The 22,467-nt window shown below is 47.2% G+C and overlaps 1 protein-coding gene across 4 annotated transcripts in view; it reads left to right on the plus strand.

Annotated features, from left to right (window-relative positions):
• vars1 (valyl-tRNA synthetase 1) overlaps positions 1 to 22,467 on the plus strand; it is an 84,383-nt gene that overhangs the window by 48,150 nt on the left and 13,766 nt on the right. For all 4 annotated transcript variants that reach the window (XM_068009458.1, XM_068009462.1, XM_068009459.1 and 1 more), the window contains exons 17-26: positions 3,017 to 3,175; positions 5,177 to 5,267; positions 6,685 to 6,790; positions 7,902 to 7,972; positions 10,867 to 10,992; positions 11,789 to 11,893; positions 12,949 to 13,017; positions 14,597 to 14,675; positions 15,880 to 16,007; positions 16,450 to 16,605. In XM_068009458.1, the coding sequence (XP_067865559.1) occupies positions 3,017 to 3,175; positions 5,177 to 5,267; positions 6,685 to 6,790; positions 7,902 to 7,972; positions 10,867 to 10,992; positions 11,789 to 11,893; positions 12,949 to 13,017; positions 14,597 to 14,675; positions 15,880 to 16,007; positions 16,450 to 16,605 (1,090 nt within the window). The remainder of the gene's footprint in view (positions 1 to 3,016; positions 3,176 to 5,176; positions 5,268 to 6,684; positions 6,791 to 7,901; positions 7,973 to 10,866; positions 10,993 to 11,788; positions 11,894 to 12,948; positions 13,018 to 14,596; positions 14,676 to 15,879; positions 16,008 to 16,449; positions 16,606 to 22,467) is intronic.

Here is a 22,467-nt window from a genome sequence, read left to right on the forward strand (position 1 = left end):
TAGTAGCAAGTCTGAGGATTGGGAGTGTTTTAGAAACCAGCAAAGCCACCAAAAAGCTATAAGGGAAAAAATAGAATGAGCAAACTAGCCAGAAATATAAAAACAGATTGTAAGAGCTTTTATCAGTATATAAAAAGTAAGAGAGTAGCTAAAGTAGAAGTTGGTCCCTTAGAGGCAGAGACAAGAGAATTCATCACAGGGAATGAGGAAATGGCAGAGGCATTGAACAAATATTTTGTCTGTCTTCGCAATAAAAGATAAAAGTTCCATACCAGGAATAGGCAGTAACCTAGGGGCTAAAAAGAGTGAGGAAATTAAGGATATTGATATCAGCCAAGAAAAAGCATTGGAGAAACTTGAGGGACTAAAATCTGACAAGTCCCCAGGACCAGATGGCCTACATCCTAGGGTTCTAAAAGAGATAGCTGCAGAGATGGTCAATGCGCATCCATGATTTTCCAGAATTGCTTAGATTCAGGAATGGTCCCATCAGCTTGGAAGTTGGAAAATGTTGCACCACTTTTCAAGAAAGGAGGTAGAGAGAAAACAGGGAACTACAGGCCAGTTACCCTAACATCAGTCATTGGGAAGATGCTGGAAACTATTATTAAAGAGGTCTTAACATTGTACTTGGAAAAGCATTTTTTGATCAGAACAAGTCAGCATGGTTTTACTAATGGGGGATCCTGTTTGATAAATTTATTCACGATTTTTGAGGATGTAACTAGTAGGGTAGATAAAGGGGAACCAGTAGATGTAGTATACCTGGATTTTCAAAAGGCATTTGATAAGGTGCCACATAAAAGATTAATAGGCAAGATAAGGGTTCATGGTGTTGGGGATCATATATTAGCGTGGATAGAGAATTGGTTAACAGACAGGAAATAGAGAGTGAGTATAAATGGGGCATTTTCAAGCTGGCAGGCAGTGAATAGTGGGGTGCCACAAGCATCAGTGCTTGGGCCTCAGCTATTTACACTCTATATTAATGACTTGGATGAAGAGACAGAGAGTAATGTATCTAAGTTTGCTGATGATACAAAGCTTGGTGGAAAGGTAAGCTGCGGGAAGGACAAAGAGAGGCTGCAAAGAGATATAGACAGGTCAAGTGAGTGGACAACAAAATGGCAAATGGAGTATAATGTAGGGAAGAGTGAAGTTGTTCACTTTGTTCATAAAAATAGAAAAGCAGAATATTTTTTAAAAGGTGTGAAACAGGGGGTAATCACAAGGAACACACAAAGTTAACATGTAGGTGCAACAGGCTATTAGGAAGGCAAATGGCCTGTTGGCCTTTATTGCAAGAGGATTGGAGTAAAGAAGTTTTATGAAAATTGTACAGGGCTGTGGTGAGACTGCACCTGGAATACTGTGTGCAGTTTTGGTCTCCACATTTAAGAAAGGATAGACTTGCACTGGAGGCAGTGTAGTGAAGATTTACTGAATTGGTCCCGGGGATGAGGGGGTTGTCCTCTGATGAGAGGCTGAGTAAATTGGGCCGATATTCTCTTGAGTTTAGAAGAATGCGAGGCGATCTAATTGAGACAAGTTTCTGAAAGGGCTGGATAGGGTAGAAGCTGAGAGATTGTTTCCACTGGTCGGGGAATCTAGAACACGGAGACACAGCCTCAGGATAAGGGGTCAATCATTTAGGGCTGAGATGAGAAATTATTACACCTAAAGGGTTGTGAATCTTTGGAATTCTCTATCCCAGAGGGTTGTGGATGCTCCATCATTGAATACATTTAAGGCTGGAGTAGGTAGATTTTTGGTCTCGCAGGGAATCAAGGGATATGGGGAGCGGGCAGGAAAGTGGAATTGAAGCCCAAGATCAGCCATGATCATATTGAATGGCGGAGCAGGCTCGATGGGCCATATGGTCTATTTCTGCTCCTATTTCCTGTGTTCTTGTATGGTTGGCACAGGAAGGTCACTGGACACGAGAAAACTATTATTTCAACCCAGAAAGTATCTGCAGCATTTGATGTATCAAACTTCACTTACTTCTTAATTTGTATCTATAATTTATTTGTTTTAAGCTTTCACAATTAACAATTGTGTTCTGTCTAACACTATTGTGGTGCAGTCACATAGTGGTTACGTTACTGGACGAGTAATCGAGTGGCCTGTACTAGTGATTTGGGGACATGCGTTCAAATCCCATCTTGACATCTGAAGAATTTAAATTCAATAAATCTGGAATAAAAAGCTAGCCTGAGTAATGGTGACCATGAAACTACTGGATTGTCGTTTTTTTAAAAATTCTGGTTCACTAATGTCCTTGAGGGAAGGAAATCTGCTGTCATTACCTGGTCTGGCCCGCATGTGACTCCAGACCCACAGCAATGTGGTTTACTCTTAACTGCCCCCTGAAATGGCTGAGCAAGCCACTCAGTTGTATTCGAGAAGGCAGTAGGATTGGGCAATAAATGCTGGCCTTGCCAGTGCCGCCCACATCCTGTGAATGAATGAATGAAGTCTTTATTGTGAAATACTCCTTGAGGTAAAGGGAGGCATCGTGATTAGGTGACGCCAGTATGCGTAGATTGTCGGAGGCAGGTGAGCGGTTTTGAGGTCCTTGGAAAGGATCAAAGAATGGTGCGGCATAGGAGGAGGCCCTTCAGCCCACCATGCTTGTGCTGGCTGTTTGAAAGAGCTATCCAATTAGAGCCACTTTTCCTGCTCCGCCCCTTTTGGAAGTTAGTGTTGAATCTGCTTCCGCTGTCCTTTCAGGCGGGGCAGTCCAGATTGGAACGCGGTTCGAGGAGATGGCGCATTCGCTCTTAGTTGCAACTCAGACGAGGAAGGGTGGCTTCAGCTTGAGGGGAGAAAACTTGGAACCAGGATGGCAGTAGTAGCAATGAAAGAGTTAGTGATCACGAGGGAGAGAATGGGAATGAAAGGGTCAGAAGTGGGATGAGCCTCTCCCTGCGAGCTCCACCTGACTGAGAGAGAGGTACTGAGGTAGAGGCACGTCAGGAGAGCAGGTGAAAAGCTGTGTCTCTTCCATTTTCAGCCGTTCCAAGGACATAGTGGAACCCCTCTTGAAACCTCAGTGGTACGTGCGCTGCAAAGAAATGGCAAAAATGGCAGCTGATGTGGTGCGGAATGGAGATTTGAAGATCATCCCAGAGACTCACCTCAAGACTTGGTTTAATTGGATGGACAACATCAGGTATGTACTGCGTTGGACCCACCAGGTATAATGACTCAAATTAGACGGACTCAGACATCAGGGATACATCAACTTGTCCATTTTATTAATATAGACGGAAAGTTATATGTATTTTTACTTATTAGTAGGATCTCCCTCAGGCCAGCCTTTAACTTTAATTCCAATCTCAGCATGAAATCCCAAGGAATTACGGAAAGTGAGCCTATTTATAATACCTCAATGGTCAATGTCAGATGACTCGCTCTAAACCTGTCAATTCTAAGAACACTGTCATGTGATCTTTAAATGGAATATGCTAATAGGCCAATAGATGGCCATGTTGCACCTCATATACTCCTTTTTCACAGGACGTGCGTTTCGTTTCAGTAGATAAGACAATTTTTGCACCGTTATAAACCTCTCACTTTAACTCGGATGATAATGGCTGAAACGTAGACATGGTACATCGAAAATATAGCACAGAAATAGGCCATTCGGCCCATCTAGTCTGGCTGGTGCTTGGAGTCAACGCACCCCTGTTGTCTCCAAACCAGCTGTAATTCTTGCACAAACCCTTTCGTTCTTCATAAATTCCATTAATCTGAAACCTCCAGGTAAAGAATGCTAACTAATGGCATAAAGTAAACCACATGTTAGCCACTGCCACATACAACATGCCAAGATATTAATATTGACATTAGTCCGATGCTGATTTTCCTCCCGCATTGTACGCTATCTGACGCACAGCGACATTTGGGCGGCACAGTGGCGCAGTGGTTAGCACCACAGCCTCACAGCTCCAGCGACCCAGGTTCATTTCTTGGTACTGCCTGTGTGGAGTTTGCAAGTTCTCCCTGTGACTGCGTGGGTTTCCGCCGGGTGCTCCAATTTCCTCCCACAGCTAAAGACTTGCAGGTTGATAGGTAAATTGATCATTGTAAATTGCCCCTAGTGTAGGTAGGTGGTAGGAGAATGGTGGGGATGTGGTAGGGAATATGGGGTTAATGTAGGATTAGTATAAATGGGTGGTTGTTGGTCAGCAGAGACTCGGTGGGCCGAAGGGCCTGTTTCAGTGCTGTATCTCTAAATAAAATAAATAAAAATAAATAACCGTGCCATTTAATGGTAGTGCAAAGCTGCGCAAACCAGGGAGGCTCTGGGTTCATTTGAAGAGACATCAACTAGTCTATATCTGGAGGGTATGGGGGGGAAATGCTTCATAGAATCTTGCAGCACAGATGGAGACCATTTGGCCTATCGAGCCTGTGCCAGCTCTCAGGAAGGGCTATTCCCCCTGCCTTGCAAATTTTCCTCTTCACGTATTCATTTCCCTTTTGGAAGTTACTATTGAATCTGCTTCCACTCCCCTCTCAGGAAATGCATTCCGGATCACGATAACTTGTTGCATAAAACATTTTCGCCCCATCTCCATTTCCTCCCAGCCCACCCCCAAACCAGGTTCTTTTTCCAATCAGCTTAAACCTGTGTTCGCTGGTTATCAGTCCTCCTGAGGACGGTTCTCCTTATTTACTATATCAAAACCCTCATGATTTTGGACACTTCTGTTAAACTTCCTCTTAACTTTCTCTGCTGCAAGGAGAACAGCCTTTCATCCCTGGTACCGTTTTAGTAAATCTCTACACCCTCACCGTGGTCGTGACATCCTTCCTAAAGTGCAGTGGCCAGAATTGGACACTATACTCCAGTTGAGAACGAAACAGTGTTTTATAAAGGTTCATCAGAACTTACTTGCTTTTGTTCCCTGTGCCTCTGTGAATAAAACCAGAGATCCCATATGTTTAACAGCCCTTTAAACTTGTCCTACCGCCTTCAAAGATTTGTGTATGTACACTCCAGGTATGTGCACTCTATTCCTGCAACACCTTTAAAACACCTTATGTTGTCGCCCTTCATTCTTCCTACCAAAATGTATCACTTCACACCACTCTGCGTTACATTTCACCTTGCCTCATGTCTGCCTATTTCACTGATGTTGATGTCCGGTATCTACCTTCTCTGCAGGGACTGGTGCATTTCCCGGCAGCTGTGGTGGGGCCATCGTACGCCGGCGTACTTTGTAACAGTCAATGATCCCGCCATCCCAGCTGGAGAGGTAAGGCCCTCGGAAACAGTCGCCACCTTTTCACAATTTTGGGATGTCCCAAAGCGCTTTACAGCCAATGAAGTACTTTCTGTAGTGTAGCCACTGTTGTAATGGAGGAAACAATTTGCGCACAGCAAGCTCCCACAAACAGCAATGTGATAATGAGCAGATCATCTGTTTCTGTGATGTTGATTTTGAAATTGTGCCATGGGATCTTTTGCATCCACTGAGAGGGTAGATGCTGCTTCAGTTTGGCATCTCATGGGAAAGACAGCACCTTAGACAGCACAGCACTCCCTCGGTGCATCCAATGTTGGCCTGGATTTTGTGCTCAGTCTCTGGGGTGAGTCTTGAAGCCAGAACCTTCTGCCTGAAAGGTGACAGTGTCTCTCTGATTCACGGCTAGCTCGGCCTGTTTAGGGAGAGAGTTCCAACCAGCAAGTCCTAATGATTGGAAAGGATTGACCTCTGATGGTGAAAGGGGGTGAAACACGTGGCTGGCGACTATTGCTTTTATAGGTTGTGGTGTCATTCCTTTGGAAGGCCTGGTGACGTTTGCTAGTGGGGTGGGTGGGACGGTCTCCCTGAAACAAGACTGGTCGATGAGTAGGATGGGTGAGGAACTGTCACAGTGGCTGCACTTGTTACCTTGTCACCCGGACATCTCTCTTGAGACTGACTTGATAGTTTGCCAAGATGAGGTCCCACATCAGAATGTGACCAGGATGAAGTAAGAGAGGGAACTAAATTCCCGAAGGGGGCTGTTGTGTCACCTTTGACCCTGTCTCACTGCTCGAGGTGATGGTCATGTATGAAGGGGACTTGCGCCCTTTGAGGTAACATTCGCAGATGATGAGGAAGTCTCTCAGTTGACGTTTTATTTATTACTCTGATGTTTCCAAGCTAGTTTATTTCTACAGTATATCATCAGTTCCCTATTTCATTCAAAGTTGTCTATTGCGACGCCTGAATTAAAGGCACCACACAAACCCCATCAAGAGAACTGCATTCGGTTCTGGACTCCGGACGTCAGGAAGGATAGATCCACTTTAGAGGGAGATTTATCAGAATGATACGGGGCTAGAAAAGATTAAGATTTGCGGTTGCAGGGATTAGATTTATATTACTTCAAGTACTAGAAGTTAAGGGATGATCTAGTTGAGATATTTATGATTATGATTTATGGTAGGGTCGATTAAAGGGAAATTATTCGGTGGTTGTGTTAGGGTGAGTCCAGAACATGACTAGGCATAACCTTAAAATTAAAGCCAGGCCATTCAGGATTGATGCCAGGAATCACAAAACCAAGTGGAAATCTGGAACTCTCTCCTGCAAACACTTGTTGAATGGCCTGCTCCTGTTCCTCTGTTCCTGCCGTGGTGGATATTATAGTTTAACTTAAAGCATGCCATCTTTCTCTACGTAGGACGCAGACGGGAATTACTGGGTGTGCGGCCGTACGGAGGAGATTGCCAGGCAGAAAGCGGCCGAGAAATTCAACGTCTCTCCGGATCAGATCTCGCTCCGACAAGGTACGGGGGTGAGCTGCGCGTCTGGCATTTCCTTCCCCCACCCCCGCCAGTCTCCCAGCAGATGGTTGGGTTCAGGTCAGGGGCTGCGGGCCTCCACTCTGATCCCTTGTTGAATATCTGCTCCAAAGTGACCTGTTTATTAAAGAACCGGTGGAAAGGGGAAAAAAAAAAGTATTGCTGTCCCCGGACTGAGTGAATGCGGTGACATCCCTGTAAATGTTGACGCTTAACAGCCTCAGAGTGAAAACGAAGGCAGCTGTGAGGCCGCAAACATACAGCAGGTTCATCAACGTGCGAAGGACTCGTATTTTTAAAGTGCCTTTTACGGTCTTTGCACATCGCAAAACACTTTGCGCCCAATACAGTTCTGTTACTCTGCCCTGCTCCCATTCTGATTCCTTGAGCATTCCCGATTTTAATCGCTCCGCCATTGGCTGTGCCTTCTGTTGCCCGGATCCCAAGCTCTGGAATTCCCTTTCTGCCTATCAGACACTTGTTTAAAACCTACCTGTTTGAGAAATCTTGTGGCCATCGGTCCCAATGTCTCAATTTGTGGCTCGGTGTCTGATTTTGTTTAGCTCATGTGAAGCACCCTGGGGCATTTTATTATGTTAAAGGTGCTTTATAAATATAAGTTGTTCAAAATTATGATGGGGCATTGATGGTGTAGTCATAGAGAAGATGTTTCCACTTGTGGCAGGGGGAGGCGGAGGGGAGAGAGTCCAAAACTGTGGCTCATACATGTGATAGTCGCTAATAAATCTGAGAGGAAGTTCAGGAGAAACTGCTTCACCCGGAGAGTGGTGAGAATGTGGAACTCACTATCACATCGAGGTGAACAGCATAGATGCATTTCAGGGGAGGCTAGATGAGGGAGAAAGGAATAGAATGTTCTGCAGATCGGGTTAGACGAAGTTGAGAGGAGGCTGGAGTGAAGCACAAACACTAGCATGGACCTGTCGGGCCGAATGTCCCGTTTCTAGGTTGTAAATTTGTTGTAATTCCAATGATGTTGCACGGGTCAAAGCGCTGGCCCGGTTTGTGCGGGGGGGTTATTACCTCACATGGATGTTATATGTCTTCTGGTTATTGGCCTCTTTTTGTCTTCCAGATGAAGATGTTCTGGATACCTGGTTCTCTTCTGGTTTGTTCCCGTTCTCCATCTTCGGGTGGCCGAATGAGGTGAGTGAGTTTGAAAAAACAAAATTTGGAACAGGAAGGCACATTTTCTAAACTGACACCAGATTATGGGAGCTATGGAGGAACAAAGCGATTCGAGTGCCCGTGTGTACGAAACACTCACAGCTAATGCAGAGTTCCAATGGTGATCTTTACCGCAGGAGTATTGGAAGGCAGAAGGGAAGGAAGTTTATTCTTCAGTACGTACAGAACCTTAAACAGACCCATCTGGAATAACTGTGTTCAATTCAATTCTCTGCATCTTCAGCAAGGATATATTGACTTCTGGAAGTTATGGTGGGTGAGGTGGGGTCCAGTGTAAATTCACCAGAATTATACCAGGCCACAGAGGGTTAAATTAGGAACTAGATTTCACAAACTTGGCTTGTATTCTCTTGAGTTTAGAAGATTGCGAGGTGCACTGATCGACATGTTTAAAATAAAACAAGGAATCAACAGGTTGGATCTTAGAATCATAGAATTGTTACAGTGCAGAACGAGGCCATTCGGCCCATCATGTCTGCTCTGAAACAGTCGTAGACAGATACAGCACTGAAACAGGCCCTTCGGCTCACCGAGTCTGTGCCGACCAACAACCAGCCATTTATACTAATCCTACATTAATCCCATATTCTCTACCACATCCCCACCATTCTCCTACCACCTACCTACACTAGGGGCAATTTACAATGGCCAATTTACCTATCAACCTGCAAGTCTTTGGCGGTGGGAGGAAACCGGAGCACCAGGCCGAAACCCACACGGTCACAGGGAGAACTTGCAAACTCCGCACAGGCTGCACCCAGAACCGAACCCGGGTCGCTGGAGCTGTGAGGCTGCGGTGCTCGCCACTATGCCGCCCATGAAGAGCAATTTCCTCAGTTCCATTCCCCTGTTTTCTACCCATAACATTCTTCCTTTTATTATAACTGTCTAATTCCCTTTTGAATGCTTCAATTGAACCTGCCTCCGCCACCTTCTCAGGCAGCCCATTCCAGACCTTAACCACTCACTGCATGAAATAGTTTTTCCTCGTGTCGCTTTCGCTTCTCTTACCAAGTACTTTAAATCCGTGCCCTACGGAGGGACAATTTCCTCTGGTGAGGGAATCGAAATCAAATTAGAGCTAGACCATTCCGGAGTGAAATCAGGGAGCACTTCCTCCACACAAAGGGTGGTGGAAATCCGGAACGCCTTTCTCTCAAAAGGCAGTAGATGTTGGGGATCAGTCAGAGCTTAGGAGACCAATGTCGATTGGTTTTGTTGGGTAAGGGTAAAAAAGGATATGGGGCAAAGGCGGCTAAATGGGGTAGAGATACAGATTGGCCGTGATCTAATTGAATGGTGGAACAGGCCCGAGGGGCTGAATGGCCTCCTGCAGTTCCTGTGCGAGGTTGCGATTTGTGGCAGGAGACCCTCTAGGTGAGCAGATGCCGGAGTTGGGTTTGGAGAGCCTGGAGAGTGCAGAAGAAGAGGGAGAAAGTGGAGGTCCTGGGACGGAATGAGCTGGAGCAGGACTCGGGAATATCCAGGATCAAAAAGACCCTTTCGGTTCACCTGGATAAACCAGAGCTAAGTGACAGAATATATATTGTGCTGTCTGGTGTGTGACGGATGCATGCTAGTTTATCCCTGGAGCTGTCTTTTTTCCGCACATCCATCCCAGAGTTAGTGAACTGATTAACTGAAAGTAATAGAATTGGGGCGGTTAGGGCTGGACTGCAATAAGGAATAACTTGCATACTTCTCTAGAGTGGCCTTCATGACCTTGAAATGTCTGAAAGCACTTTAATGCCAATCAAGTACTATTATGATGTGCCGCTGTAATGTAGGAAGCGTAACAGCCAATTTGCGCACAGCAAGCTCTCACAAATAGTGAGGAGTGGCCTGGCGTTCACTATAAAATGATGTTGGTCAAGGGATAAATGTTGTCCCCAGTCACCAGGGAGAACTTTCCTGCTTCTCTTATTCAAAATAGTACAACGGGATCTTTAACATCCACCCGAGAGAGCAGACAGGGCCTCAATTTGACATCTAATCTGAAAGACGGAACCTCTGACAGTGCGGCACTCCCTCAGTAGTGTACTGGGAGCGTCCGCTTAGATTACATGCTCATGTCTGTGGAGTGGGATATTGGGAGAATTGATGATCCAAGTGGTGGTGTCGAGAGATAATAACAAGCTGAAAATCTGAAAGAAAAACACAAATTGGTGGAAATGCAGAGTGAGTCGGTGAGCATCTGCAGGAAAAGACAGGCCAACATAAGCTTGTTCGTCTAAACCTCATCCTGTCTTTTTCTTGTTAAGAAGCCGATGCCAATTGTTTTTTTAAATTTAAGAGCGTTTTCAGCTGCTGCTGACGTCTTTGAAAGGCTGATGCCACAACTGAGAGGATGCACCTGTCGGGAAAGGTTGAACAGGCTGGCACTCTTGAGGAAAGAGAAAGCTTAGGGGCGACCTGATAGAGGTGTTTAAAAATTATGTAGGACTTCAATCCGATGTTTCCACTTGTGGAGCAAAGCAAAGCCAAGGGCCATGAATAGAAGATCATCATGTAAAAATTCAATACAGAATTCCAGAGAAACTTCTTTACCCAGAGAGTGATGAGAATCTACCAGTCGTGAGCACAGGGAGTGGCTGAGGCGAATAGCACTGGGGCATTTAAGGGGAATTAGATAAGCATTCGAAGGAGAAAGAAATAGAAGGGTATGTTGATAGGATGCGATGCAGAGTGTTGGGAGGAGGTTGTTGTGGAGCATATAGGCCTGTTGTGCCAAGTGGCCTATTTCTGTGCTGTAAATTCTATAGATGTGCAGAGCTGCATTGTTAGATGGGCCGAATGACACCTTCTGTGACGTCGAGGACTCTATAATGCTGACTGGAGTTTCCTTCCTGCAGACGGAGGATTTGAAAACCTTCTACCCGGGCACACTGCTCGAGACAGGCCATGACATCTTATTCTTCTGGGTGGCCAGGATGGTAATGTTGGGTTTGAAGCTGACTGGAAAACTGCCTTTCAAAGAGGTAAATTTAGCCTTAAAATTACAAAGACGGCTTCGCACACTCTGCACTGTATTCTCCAGAGAATCGTAGATGATTAAGAGGTGATCTAATTGAGGTATTTAAGATGGTTGAAGGAATCGATGGGGCCGATAGAGAGAAATTATTTCCTCTGGCGCAGGGAAGTCCAGAATAAGGGGGAGGAAATAATATTAACATTAGCGCTAGAACATTCAGGGTGACGGCAAGAAGCATTTCTTCACACAAAGGGTAGCGGAGATCTAGAACTCTTCCCCAGAAAACACTCTGGAGGCTGAACGGGTCAGTCACAAATTTCAGACCTCAGATTGATAGATTTTTGTTGGGCAAGGGTTGCAGATGATACAGATCATACCAATGATGGAACAGGCTCGAGGGGCTGAATGGCCTACTCCGGTTCCATTGTCCCAAAATTATTGGCAGCCAAAAACCTTCCCAGTGCCAACACTTGACACAAATCCTCTTGAATGGAAGCAAGAAATCAAAAAAACAAGAGACAGATAAAAGTAACTTCAAAATAGTGTTTCAAAGATAATGCAGGACTTGTTAAAATCTGCTTACTAAAGAGCAATGATGCATGGTGGCCTAGGGCACCAGTATAAATTTACAGGGGCCTCCAGGAATTGGGATCAGAGCGAATTTTAATAGAGTAAATTGCAAACTGACAGGAGCTTCTGGCCCTGACTACAGTGCGGGTAACTCCTTTCCCCCTCGTAGCCCAGTGCTTCTGCTAAGCTTGTTTCTTTCATTGATCCTGGCTTTTTTTCTTTGAATAATTCAGGTCTACCTTCACGCCATCGTTCGTGATACTCACGGCCGGAAAATGAGCAAATCTTTGGGCAATGTCATCGACCCCCTTGATGTGATCTTCGGTATCACACTTGAGGTAAGACCCTGCAGGCTTTGGGAAGTGTCTGTTCTCAGCATTGCTGGAGCTTTGCGTTCAATGCTGCGGGTTAAAAGGAGAGGTCGCTCAGAGTTCGCAGTTTATTCTCATTGAACTAAACAGGGTTGAATTCTCTCTTTTGCGGCAGCACAAAACAAGGGATAATAAATTAGTTACCCGTTTCTCTCCTCTCTCGGTTTTCTTTCCAGTTGACACCAGTGGAAAAGGAAATCCACCAGTCGGCGTGTATTTATATATTTCAAAATAATTATGGTCCAATTTCTGGCCGTCTTGCATTAGCTGACCTCTGTAAGTAGGGCTGCTGCAGTTGGCTCTGTGTCTCTGCCTGTGTGGTAAGAGCATGAGTAGACTGTGCAGTCCCTTGAACCTGCACCGCCATTCTATACGATCGTAACTGACCAACATAAACTCCACTTCCCATCCTATCCCCAAACCTCTTCATTCCCCTAGTGCTGAAAAATCTATCGATCTCTGTCTTGAATATACTCAATGACTGAGCATCCCCAACCCTCTGGGGTAGAGAATTCCAAAGATTCACAACCCTTTAAGTGAACAGTATCTCAGCATCTATCCTGTAAAACCTTCGACGAATTGTGTGTGTTTCAATGAGATTGCCCCTCATTTTTCTAAACTCCAGAGCATAGGGGATCTGGTACGTGGGTGTGCGTGCACATGTACGCACAGATTCACATTCATGTGTATGTTGGTATGTGTGTGAATGAATGTCACCTGATGATCTGTACTGTCTGAGCACGCGCGCACATACACACAGACCCAGACTGGGCATAGCACATGGTTTGCCAACACCTGCGGAACCAGCCCCAGTAAAGGAGAGAAGTAATAATTTTGAAACACACAGATTTGGTGCGGAGTTGGAAAAGGACATGGATGTGATCCTGGTTTCCGTTCGGGTGACCTGGTGGTGTCGTTTGAGAGAACCAGTTGCCGTAACAATGTTTATTCAAAGTGGCTGCGATATGAACAAGTGGTTAAAACGCCCGCACTCGCTCATTTGCCTTTTGCTGTTTTCACAGGGTCTGCACGCACAGCTCCTGGACAGCAACTTGGACCCAGTCGAGAGCGAGCGAGCGAAGGCGGGTCAGGTAAACGCCGTGGATTTTTGCAAGATTGCGTCTCTCTCTGCCACCCCCCCCCCCCCCGGAGAGTGGTTAGAATGTGGAACCCGCTGCCACAGGGTGTAGTTGAGGCGACTAGTATCGGTGCATTTAGAGGGGAAAGGAATAGAACGATAAGCTGATAGGGTGAGGTGAAGTTCTGCTCAAACAGTGCACTGGTGAGTTTTTTTTTTAAGAGATACAGCACTGAAACAGGCCCTTCGGCCCACCGAGTCTGTGCCGACCAAGAACCACCCATTTATACTAACCCTACAATAATCCCATATTCCCTCCCACCTACCTACAGTAGGGGCAATTTACAATGGCCAATTTACCTATCACCTGCAAGGCTTTGGCGGTGGGAGGAAACCGGAACACCCGGCGAAAACCCACGCGGTCACAGGGAGAACTTGCAAACTCTGCACAGGCAGTACCCAGAATCGAACCCGGGTCCCTGGAGCTGTGAGGCTGCAGTGCTAACCACTGCGCCACTGTGCCGCCCTAAAGCACATTACTTTGGGATGTGGCAGGTTAGGGCTGGCATAGAGCAGTGTTACCTCCCTGTGCCCTTACTGCAGTCTCTGCTATTTTTTATTATTCTTTTGTGGGATGTGGGCATCACTGGCAAGGCCAGCATTTGTTGCCCATCCCTAATTGCCCTTGATAACTGGGCGGTTTGCTCTGCCATTTCAGAGGGCAGTTCAGAGTCAACGACATTGCTGTAGGTCTGGAGTCACACGTAGGCCAGACCAGGTAAGGATGGCAGATTTCCTTCCCTAAAGGCCATTAGTGAACCAGATGGGTTTTTATGACAATCGATGATCGTTTCATGGGCGCCATTACTGAGACTAGCTTTCAATTCCAGATTTGTATTAATGAATTCAGTTTAAATTCCACCAGCTGCTGTGGTGAGATTCGAACCCGGGGCCTCTGGGTTAATAGTCCTACACCACCATCTCCCCCTGCGATTCTTTCACTTTCATTGTTAAGCCTCACTAATCCCTCACCACCTAACAAGTCACAAATATGCTGTTTTCTGCTGGGGTTCAGTGAGTTGCACTCTTGCCTCTGAGTCAGAAAGTGGTGGGTTCAAGATCTGGTTCCAGCACCTGGAGCACAAAATCTGGGCTGGCGCTCCCATTGCAGTACTGAGTGGGTGCTTCACTGTCCCAAATGCTGTCTTTTTGCATGAGACCTTAAATCAAGGCCCCGTCTGCCCTCTCAGGTGGACGTAAAGATCCCCACGGCCGTTATTTTGAAGAAGAGCAGGGGTGTTATCTTTCGTGTCTTGGGCCAATGTTTATCTCTCGATCAGCATCATAAAAAACACTTTATCTGGTCATTATCGCATTGCTGTTTGTGGGATCTTGCTGTGCGCAAATTGGCTGCCACAGTTGCTACATTACAACAGTGACTGCACTTCAAAAGTGCTTCATTGGCTGGAAAGCGCTTTGGGGGCGTCCTGGATTTGTGGCAGGCGCTATAGAAATGCAAACCTTTTCTTTCTCGCCTGTGTTCCCATCCAGTCTTTGAATCCCACTTTTATCTTTTTGTTCTCCCCCGATAGAAATCCGATTATCCGGTTGGGATTCCTGAGTGCGGGACAGACGCCCTGCGGTTTGCTCTTTGTGCCTACACGTCTCAAGGTAAGCATGGCTGTGGAATTATTCACAGGGTCACAGCCCCACGCGTTAACAGGCATGTGCACAAGATGAGAGAGGATGATGGCAACAAAAACAACCTCCGTCAGTCCGCTGGAGGGAGCACATTGCATTGACGGCCCCTGGGAGTGTCGCTCACAGCCTGTCCAGTTTCCTAATGTCGGGCTCTGCCTCGATCTGTTTCCTAGCTGCTATTTGAGTCTTTGCTTTTTTAAAATATTCTTTCGTAGGATGTGGGCATCACTGGCAAGGCCAGCACTTATTACCCATCCCTAATAGCCCTTGACAACTGGGTGGCTTGCTAGGCCATTTCAGAGGGCAGTTAAGAGTCAACCACATTGCTGTGGGTCTGGAGTCACATGTCGGCCAGACCAGGTAACGATGGCAGATTTCCTTCCCTAAAGGACCTGAGTGAATCAGATGGGCTTTTACAACAATCGATGATGGCACCATTGCTGAGACTATGAAACTAGCTTTCAGTTCGATTTTTTTTTTTATTGATAAATTGAATTTATGAATTAATTCATCTTAAATTCCACCAGATGCCATGGTGGGATTGGAACCTGTGTTCCCAGGTCATTAGCCTGGGCCTTTGGATTACTACACCAGTGACATTACCACTACGACACCGTCTGAAATGTAGGAGCGGCTTAGTCAGCTGGGAGAGAGGGAGGATCTACCCTCTCCTGCCCGTATCCTAACTCTTATCATGTCCCATTCACCCACCACTCTGGTGCTGGCTCCTGGCCTGACAACATCTCGATTTTAAAATTCCCATCCTTGTATTCAAATCCCACCATGGCCCCACCCCTCCCTATCTCTGTAAGCTCCTCCAGCCCTGAATCTCCGAGATATCTGCACTCCCGGTCTTTTTCGATTCCCTGATTTTAATCGCTCCACTTTTGGTGGCCGCACCTTCAGTTGCCTCAGCCTTGAGCTCTGGAATTTCCTCCCTAAACTTCTCTGTGCCTCTACCTCACTTCCTCTTTTAAGATGCTCCTTAAAAAACCTAACTCTTTGACCAAGCTTTTAATCACCTGCCCTAATGTCACCTTATGTGGCTCGGTGCCTGTGACGTTCCTTGGGATGTCACACCGGAGCAGATTTTTGAGGCATGGTGCCAGTGGCGGTGAGGTGGTTTATACCAGTGATTCAGCGACCGGTGAAAGTGTTCTGTCTATGCCAACAGGCCGGGACATCAACCTGGACGTGAACCGCATCCTCGGCTATCGCCACTTCTGCAACAAACTGTGGAACGCCACGAAGTTCGCCATCCGCGGCCTGGGGGAAAACTTCAAACCAGAGGACCCTGTCCAGGTGGGTGTGGGCCTGTCGACTGGCAGAGGGCCCGGGGATGGGGGAGGGGTGGTTTCAAGTACAGACCTTATTGCTGAAAACGGCCAAATTGGCTGCTGCCTTGCAATAGTAAGCACAGAAATCATGGCTGACTGTCCTAATGCTATACTGAGGAAGTGCTGCACTGTCGGTGGCGCTGTCTTTCAGATGAGGTGTTAAACCGAGGCGTCGCAACCCTCTTCTTTTCTCCCTCGGATGCTTGTCTAGCCTCCCCTTCAATGCATCTAAACTGTTCCCTTCGACCACTCTCTGTGGGAGTGAGTTCCAGGCAGAAGGAACGGAAGGTGTTGTTGATAGGGTGAGGTGCAGGAGAAGTTGGGGAGGTTTGTGTGGGGCATGGACCGGTTGGGCCGAATGGTCTATTTCTGTGCTGTGGATTTGATGTCGTTGTGTTTCTCTCTAGGACTCGTCGCGAGGGAGTCTGATTGATCGCTGGCTGCTGAGTCGCCTGAGCCATGCGGTGGAACTCTGCAATCGCGGCTTCAATCAGTACGACTTTCCGGCCGTCACCACCGCCATCTACAACTTGTGGCTGTACGAGCTCTGCGACGTCTACCTGGTGAGCTCTTGGTAACCGTGACAATAATCGCTTGCAGATTGTAACCGGCTAAAAATAACTAACTATTCTCCTGCCGCTTTCTCTCTGAACCTTATGTAGAGATCATAAAGTCACGATGGCACCGAAGGCCATTCGGCCTATCAAGTCCATGCTGGCTCTCTGTTGAACAATCCAGTCATAGAGTCATACAGCACAGAAACAGGCCCTTCAGCCCATCGTGTCTGCAGCGGCCATCAAGCACCTATCTATTCCAATCCCATTTTCCAGCACTTGGCCCGTAGCCCTGTATGCTATGTCGTTTCACGTGCTCATCTAAATACTTCTTAAATGTTGTGAGGGTTCCTGCCTCTACCACCTCTTCAGGCAGTGTGTTCCAGATTCCAACCACCTCTGGGTGAATACATTTTTCCTCAAATCCCCTCTAAACCTCCTGCATCTTATCTTAAATCTATGCCCCCTGGTTATTGACACCTCTGCTAAAGGAAAAAGTTTATTCCTATCTAACCTATCTATGCCCCTCATAATTTTGTACACCTCAATCAGGTCCCCCCTCAGCCTTCTCTGCTCTAAGAAAAACAACCCTAGCCTTTTCAGTCTCTGTTCATGGCTGAAACGCTCCAGCCCAGACAACATCCTGGTGAATCTCCTCCGCATCCTCTCCAGTGCAATCACATCCTTCCTATAGTGTGGTGCTCAGAACTGTACACAATACTCCAGCTGTGGTCTAATTAGTGTTTTATACAGATCCACCATAACCTCCCTGCTCTTATATTCTGTGCCTCGGCTAATAAAGGCAAATATCCCATATGCCTTCCTAACCACCTTATCTACCTGTGCTGCTGCCTTCAGTGATCTATGGACATGTACACCAATGTCCCTCTGACCCTCTGTACTTCCTAGGGTCCTACCATCCATTGTATATTCCCTTACTTTGTTAGTCCTCCCAAAATGCATCACCTCACACTTCTCAGGATTAAATTCCATTTGCCACTGCTCCGCCCGTCTTATCATCCCATCTATATCGTCCTGTAATCTAAGGCTTTCCTCCTCACTATTTACGACACCACCATTTTTCGTGTCATCTGCGAACTTACTGATCATACCTCCGATATTCACGTCTAAATCATTAATGTACAGTACAAACAGCAAGGATCCCAGGACTGATCCCTGTGATACACCACTGGTCACAGGCTTCCACTCGCAAAAACAACCCTCGACCAACACCCTCTGCCTCCTGCCACTAAGCCAATTTAAGATCCAATTTGCCAAATTGCCCTGGATCCCATGTGCTCTTACCTTCTTAACTAATCTCCCATGTGGGACATTATCAAAAGCCTTATTGAAGTCCATGTAGACTACACCAACTACTTTACCCTCATCTACACATCTAGTCACTGCCTCGAAAAATTCAATCAAATTAGTTCGACACAATCTCCCCCTAACAAAGCCATGCTGACTATCCCTGATTAATCCCTGCCTCTCCAAGTGGAGATTAATCCTGTCCCTCAGAATTTTTTCCAATAGTTTCCCAACCACTGATGTTAGACTCACCGGCCTGTAATTACCTGGTTTATCCCTGCTACCCTTCTTGAATAATGGTACCACATTCGCTGTCCTCCAATCCTCTGGTACCTCTCCTGTGGTTAGAGAGGATTTGAAAATTTGTGTCAGAGCCCCTGCTATCTCCTCCCTTGCCTCACATAACAGCCTGGGATACATCTCATCTGGGCCTGGGGACTTATTCACTTTTAAGCCTGCTAAAACACCTAATCCTTCCTTCCTTTCACTGCTAATATGTTCAAGTATATCACAATCCCCCTCCCTGATCTCTACACCTGCATCGTCCTTCTCCATAGTTAACACAGATGAAAAGAACTCATTTAAAACCTCACCTACGTCCTCAGGCTACACACACAGATTGCCACGTTGGTCCCTACTGGACCCTACTCTTTCCCTGCTTATCCTCTTACCCTTAATATACTTATAAAATGCCTTAGGATTTTCCTTTATCTTGCCCGCCAATGTTTTTTAATGTCCCCGCTTTGCTCTCCTAATTACTTTTTTAAGTACCCCCCTACACTTTCTATACTCCTCTAGTGCCTCCGCTGTTTTCAGCGCTCTGAATCTGCCATAAGCCTCCTTTTTTTCCCTGATCCAATCCTCTATATCCCTTGATATCCAGGGTTCCCTGGACTTGTTGGTCCTACCTGTCACCTTTACAGGTACATGCTGGCTCTGAACTCTCACTATTTCCTCTTTGAATGACTCCCACTGGTCTGATGTAGACTTTCCTACAAGTAGCTGCTCCCAGTCCACTTTGGCCAGATCCTGTTTTATCATATTGAAATCGGCCTTCCCCCAATTCAGTACCTTTATTTCTAGTCCATCTTTGTCCTTTTCCATAACATAGAAAATAGTAGCAGGAGTAGGCCATTCGGCCCTTCGAGCCTGCTCCGCCATTCATTATGATCATGGCTGATCATCTAAATCAGAAACCTGTTCCTGCTTTCGCCCCATACCCTTTGATCCCTTTAGACCCAAGAGCTGTATCTAACTCCTTCTGGAAAACATACAATGTTTTGGCCTCGACTGCTTTCTGTGGTAGCAAATTCCACCGGCTCACCACTCACTGGGTGAAGAAATTTCTCCTCATCACAGTCCTGAAAGGTTTACCCCGTATCCTTAGACTATGACCCCTGGTTCTGGACACCCCCACCATCGGGAACATCCTTCCTGCATCTACACTGTCAAGTCCTGTTAGAATTTTATAGGTTTCTATGAGATTCCCTCTCACTCTTCTGAACTCCAGCGAATATAATCCTAACCGACTCAATCTCTCCTCATACATCAGTCCCGCCATCCCAGGAATCAGTCTGGTAAACCTTCGCTGCACTCCCTCTATAGCAAGAACATCCTTTCTCAGATAAGGAGACCAAAATGGCACACAATATTCCAGGTGTGGCCTCACCAAGGCCCTGCAAAATTGCAGCAAGACATCCCTGCTCCTGTACTCAAATCCTCTCGCTTTGAAGGCCAACATACCAGTTTATAGCCGTTCAGATAATCTGCCTTCCTGTTTTTGCTACCAAAGTGGATAACCTCACATTTATCCACATTATACTGCATCTGCCATGCATTAGCCCACTCACTCAACTTGTCCAAATCATCCTGAAGACTCTCTGCATCCTCCTCACAACTCACCCTCCCACCCAGTTTGTGTCATCTGCAAATTTGGAGATATTACATTTAGTTCCCTCATTTAAATCATTAATATATATTGTGAAGCAGTCTCTGCCCGTTCTCATTCATCCTTCCAACGCCATAGCGCCCAAGGCAGGAGGGCCATGAGTCATGGTCGGCCCCAACCCTGGCATTAAAGTCCCCCAGCAGGAATAGGTGTTCGGTGTTGGGGATGCTGCTAATGATGTTATGGAGTTGTTCATAGAACTGGTCTTTAGCTTCAGGTGTGGAACAGAGTGTTGGAGCATAGATGCTGAGTAGGTGTACTGGACCAGAGGTGGTGAGCAGTCGGATGGACAGTATGCGTTCCGAGCCATTTGAGGGAGGCTCTATCATGCTGAGCAAGGAGTTTCTGATGGCGAAGCCCACTCCATGCTGTCTTGGTTCTTCAGGATCCCTGCCCTGCCAGAAGAAGGTGTAGTCTTGCTCTGCTAGAGAGCCACTCGCGGGGAGGCGAGTCTCCTGAAGTGCTGCAATGTCCACATTGAGTCTACTGAGCTCGTTGTTAATGATGGCGGTCTTCCGAGAATCGTTGATTTGTGTAAGGTCTTCCGACAGGCCAGGACACATAGTTCTGACGTTCCAGCTTGCAAAGCGAAGGGCTGGTACCTTCTTTCCTTTTTTCATGTTGTTTGGTGCGGTGTATCAGTCCACCTTTCGGGCAATGACCCTGAGCTCCAAGCACCCATTGAAGCAGGCAGACTGTGGCGGGACAGAACCTTATTGACCGGGGGCTGCCCGGTTTGAGGCGGGCGGTAGCTGTCCAGTGAGGTGCAATGACCTCTCCCACCGACAAAGGCAACCCGTGGCGCCCAGTTTCTACGCCAATTTATCTGGACTTATAACCCGTAACTGCTGCCTTCCGTGTTGTTTCAGTCGCTGTGAGGCAACTATGGAGTGACCTCTCCATGGCGCATGCCTGGGCAAATTTATGGAGGTTGAGAGTTGCCCAGTCGTCAAAACCCCCCTCTCGGCCTTTCTGGTGGGGTCCAAAGGAGTGCAGGACACGACGTTTGGCACCAGTATGGCTGCAGGAACTGCCGGAAACATGCCAAAGGTGACACATGACCGCCTACGGGGTTCCGCTCCGGATTTTCTGTTAGGGTTTACTCCCTTAGCCTTGGTCTCTCCCGAGACGCCCACAAGGCAGTGGGGTTGTTGGGGCCCCTACACAGGTGTAGGATGGTGCCGGTGGGAGGAGGGGATGCAAGGGGGAGGGGTAGAGGGAGGGGGTGGGGGGGGGGGTGCAGGGGAAGGGGGTGCGGGGTGAAGATGGTGCGAGGGGGGGGCGGGCTGGGACGGGGTTGTGAGGGGGTGAGCTGAGAGGGTGGAGCAGGGAAGGGGACGGGGGTGGGGGGGTGGTGGAAGGGGGGTAAAGGGGGGGGGAGGGGGGTGGAATCTGGTGCAGGTAATAAGCCATTTCCTCAGTGCCCACCATCGACGTCCGGAAAGCTCATCCACGTCCTTCGGGAGGTGAAGCATCATTTGGCAGACTTAGAGGTGATTACATTTGCTAAGGGTTTTTTTTTGCAGTGGTTTAAATAAAGGCATGCAGCATTGCCGACAGTGCGCTGCAGATGCTCTCCGAGCCATCTCCCGCGGGCGCTTTGAAGTTGCGGCCGGGGGGGCCGTTCGTGGATGTTTTGGGTGTTCGGGGCACCTTTTCACAGGACTTCTCTCGGGTCCCGCAGCTCCTTCTTCACCTCAATGGACTTACCGCATGCCGTGGCTGCAGACACTCTGGACTGTGAAGACAGCAGGATCGGAGATTAAAGTATCGGCAGCTGTTCTCGTCAGTTTCATCCGGATCAATTTCATTGAGAAAACAAAGAGCAGGTGTGGCTGGGGGAGGGCAGTGGGCCCAGGTAACATACACTAAACTGTTAACTTTTAGATAGGGCTAAGATGAACTGATTTAAAGAGCCAGGGGAATTTAAACAGTTTAAGAGGGCAGATTGGGGGAGAAAACGTTAGGGATGGGAGCAGATGGCCATGGATAGAGTTGAACAGCAAGGGAGCTTCCTAGGGAGCTTCCAGCCCAGGAGCCCAGAGACTGCTTGAGTTGTGTACCTATCATAACCTCTGCATCACCAACTCGTTCTTTCACACTAAACCCTGTCACCAGGTTTCATGGAGGCACCCAAGATCACGTCGTTGGCACCAGCTAGACCTCATTGTCACAAGGCGAGCCGCCTTAAACAGTGTTCAAATCACACGCAGCTTCCACAGTGCGGACTGCGACACCGACCACTCCCTGGTGTGCAGCAAGGTTAGACTCAGACCAAAGAAGTTGCATCATTCCAAGCAGAAGGGCCACCCGCGCATCAACACGAGCAGAATTTCTCACCCACAGCTGTTACAAAAATTTCTAAATTCACTTGTAACAGCCCTTCAAAACACTCCCACAGGGGATGCTGAGACCAAGTGGGCCCACATCAGAGACGCCATCTATGAGTCAGCTTTGACCACCTACGGCAAAAGTGCGAAGAGAAATGCAGACTGGTTTCAATCTCATAATGAAGAGCTGGAACCTGTCATAGCCGCTAAGCGCATTGCACTTTTGAACTACAAGAAAGCCCCCAGCGATTTAACATCCGCAGCACTTAAAGCAGCCAGAAGTAC

The sequence above is a fragment of the Heterodontus francisci genome, chromosome 29 (genome assembly GCF_036365525.1).
Source record: "Heterodontus francisci isolate sHetFra1 chromosome 29, sHetFra1.hap1, whole genome shotgun sequence".
NCBI classification, from domain to species: domain Eukaryota; kingdom Metazoa; phylum Chordata; class Chondrichthyes; order Heterodontiformes; family Heterodontidae; genus Heterodontus; species Heterodontus francisci.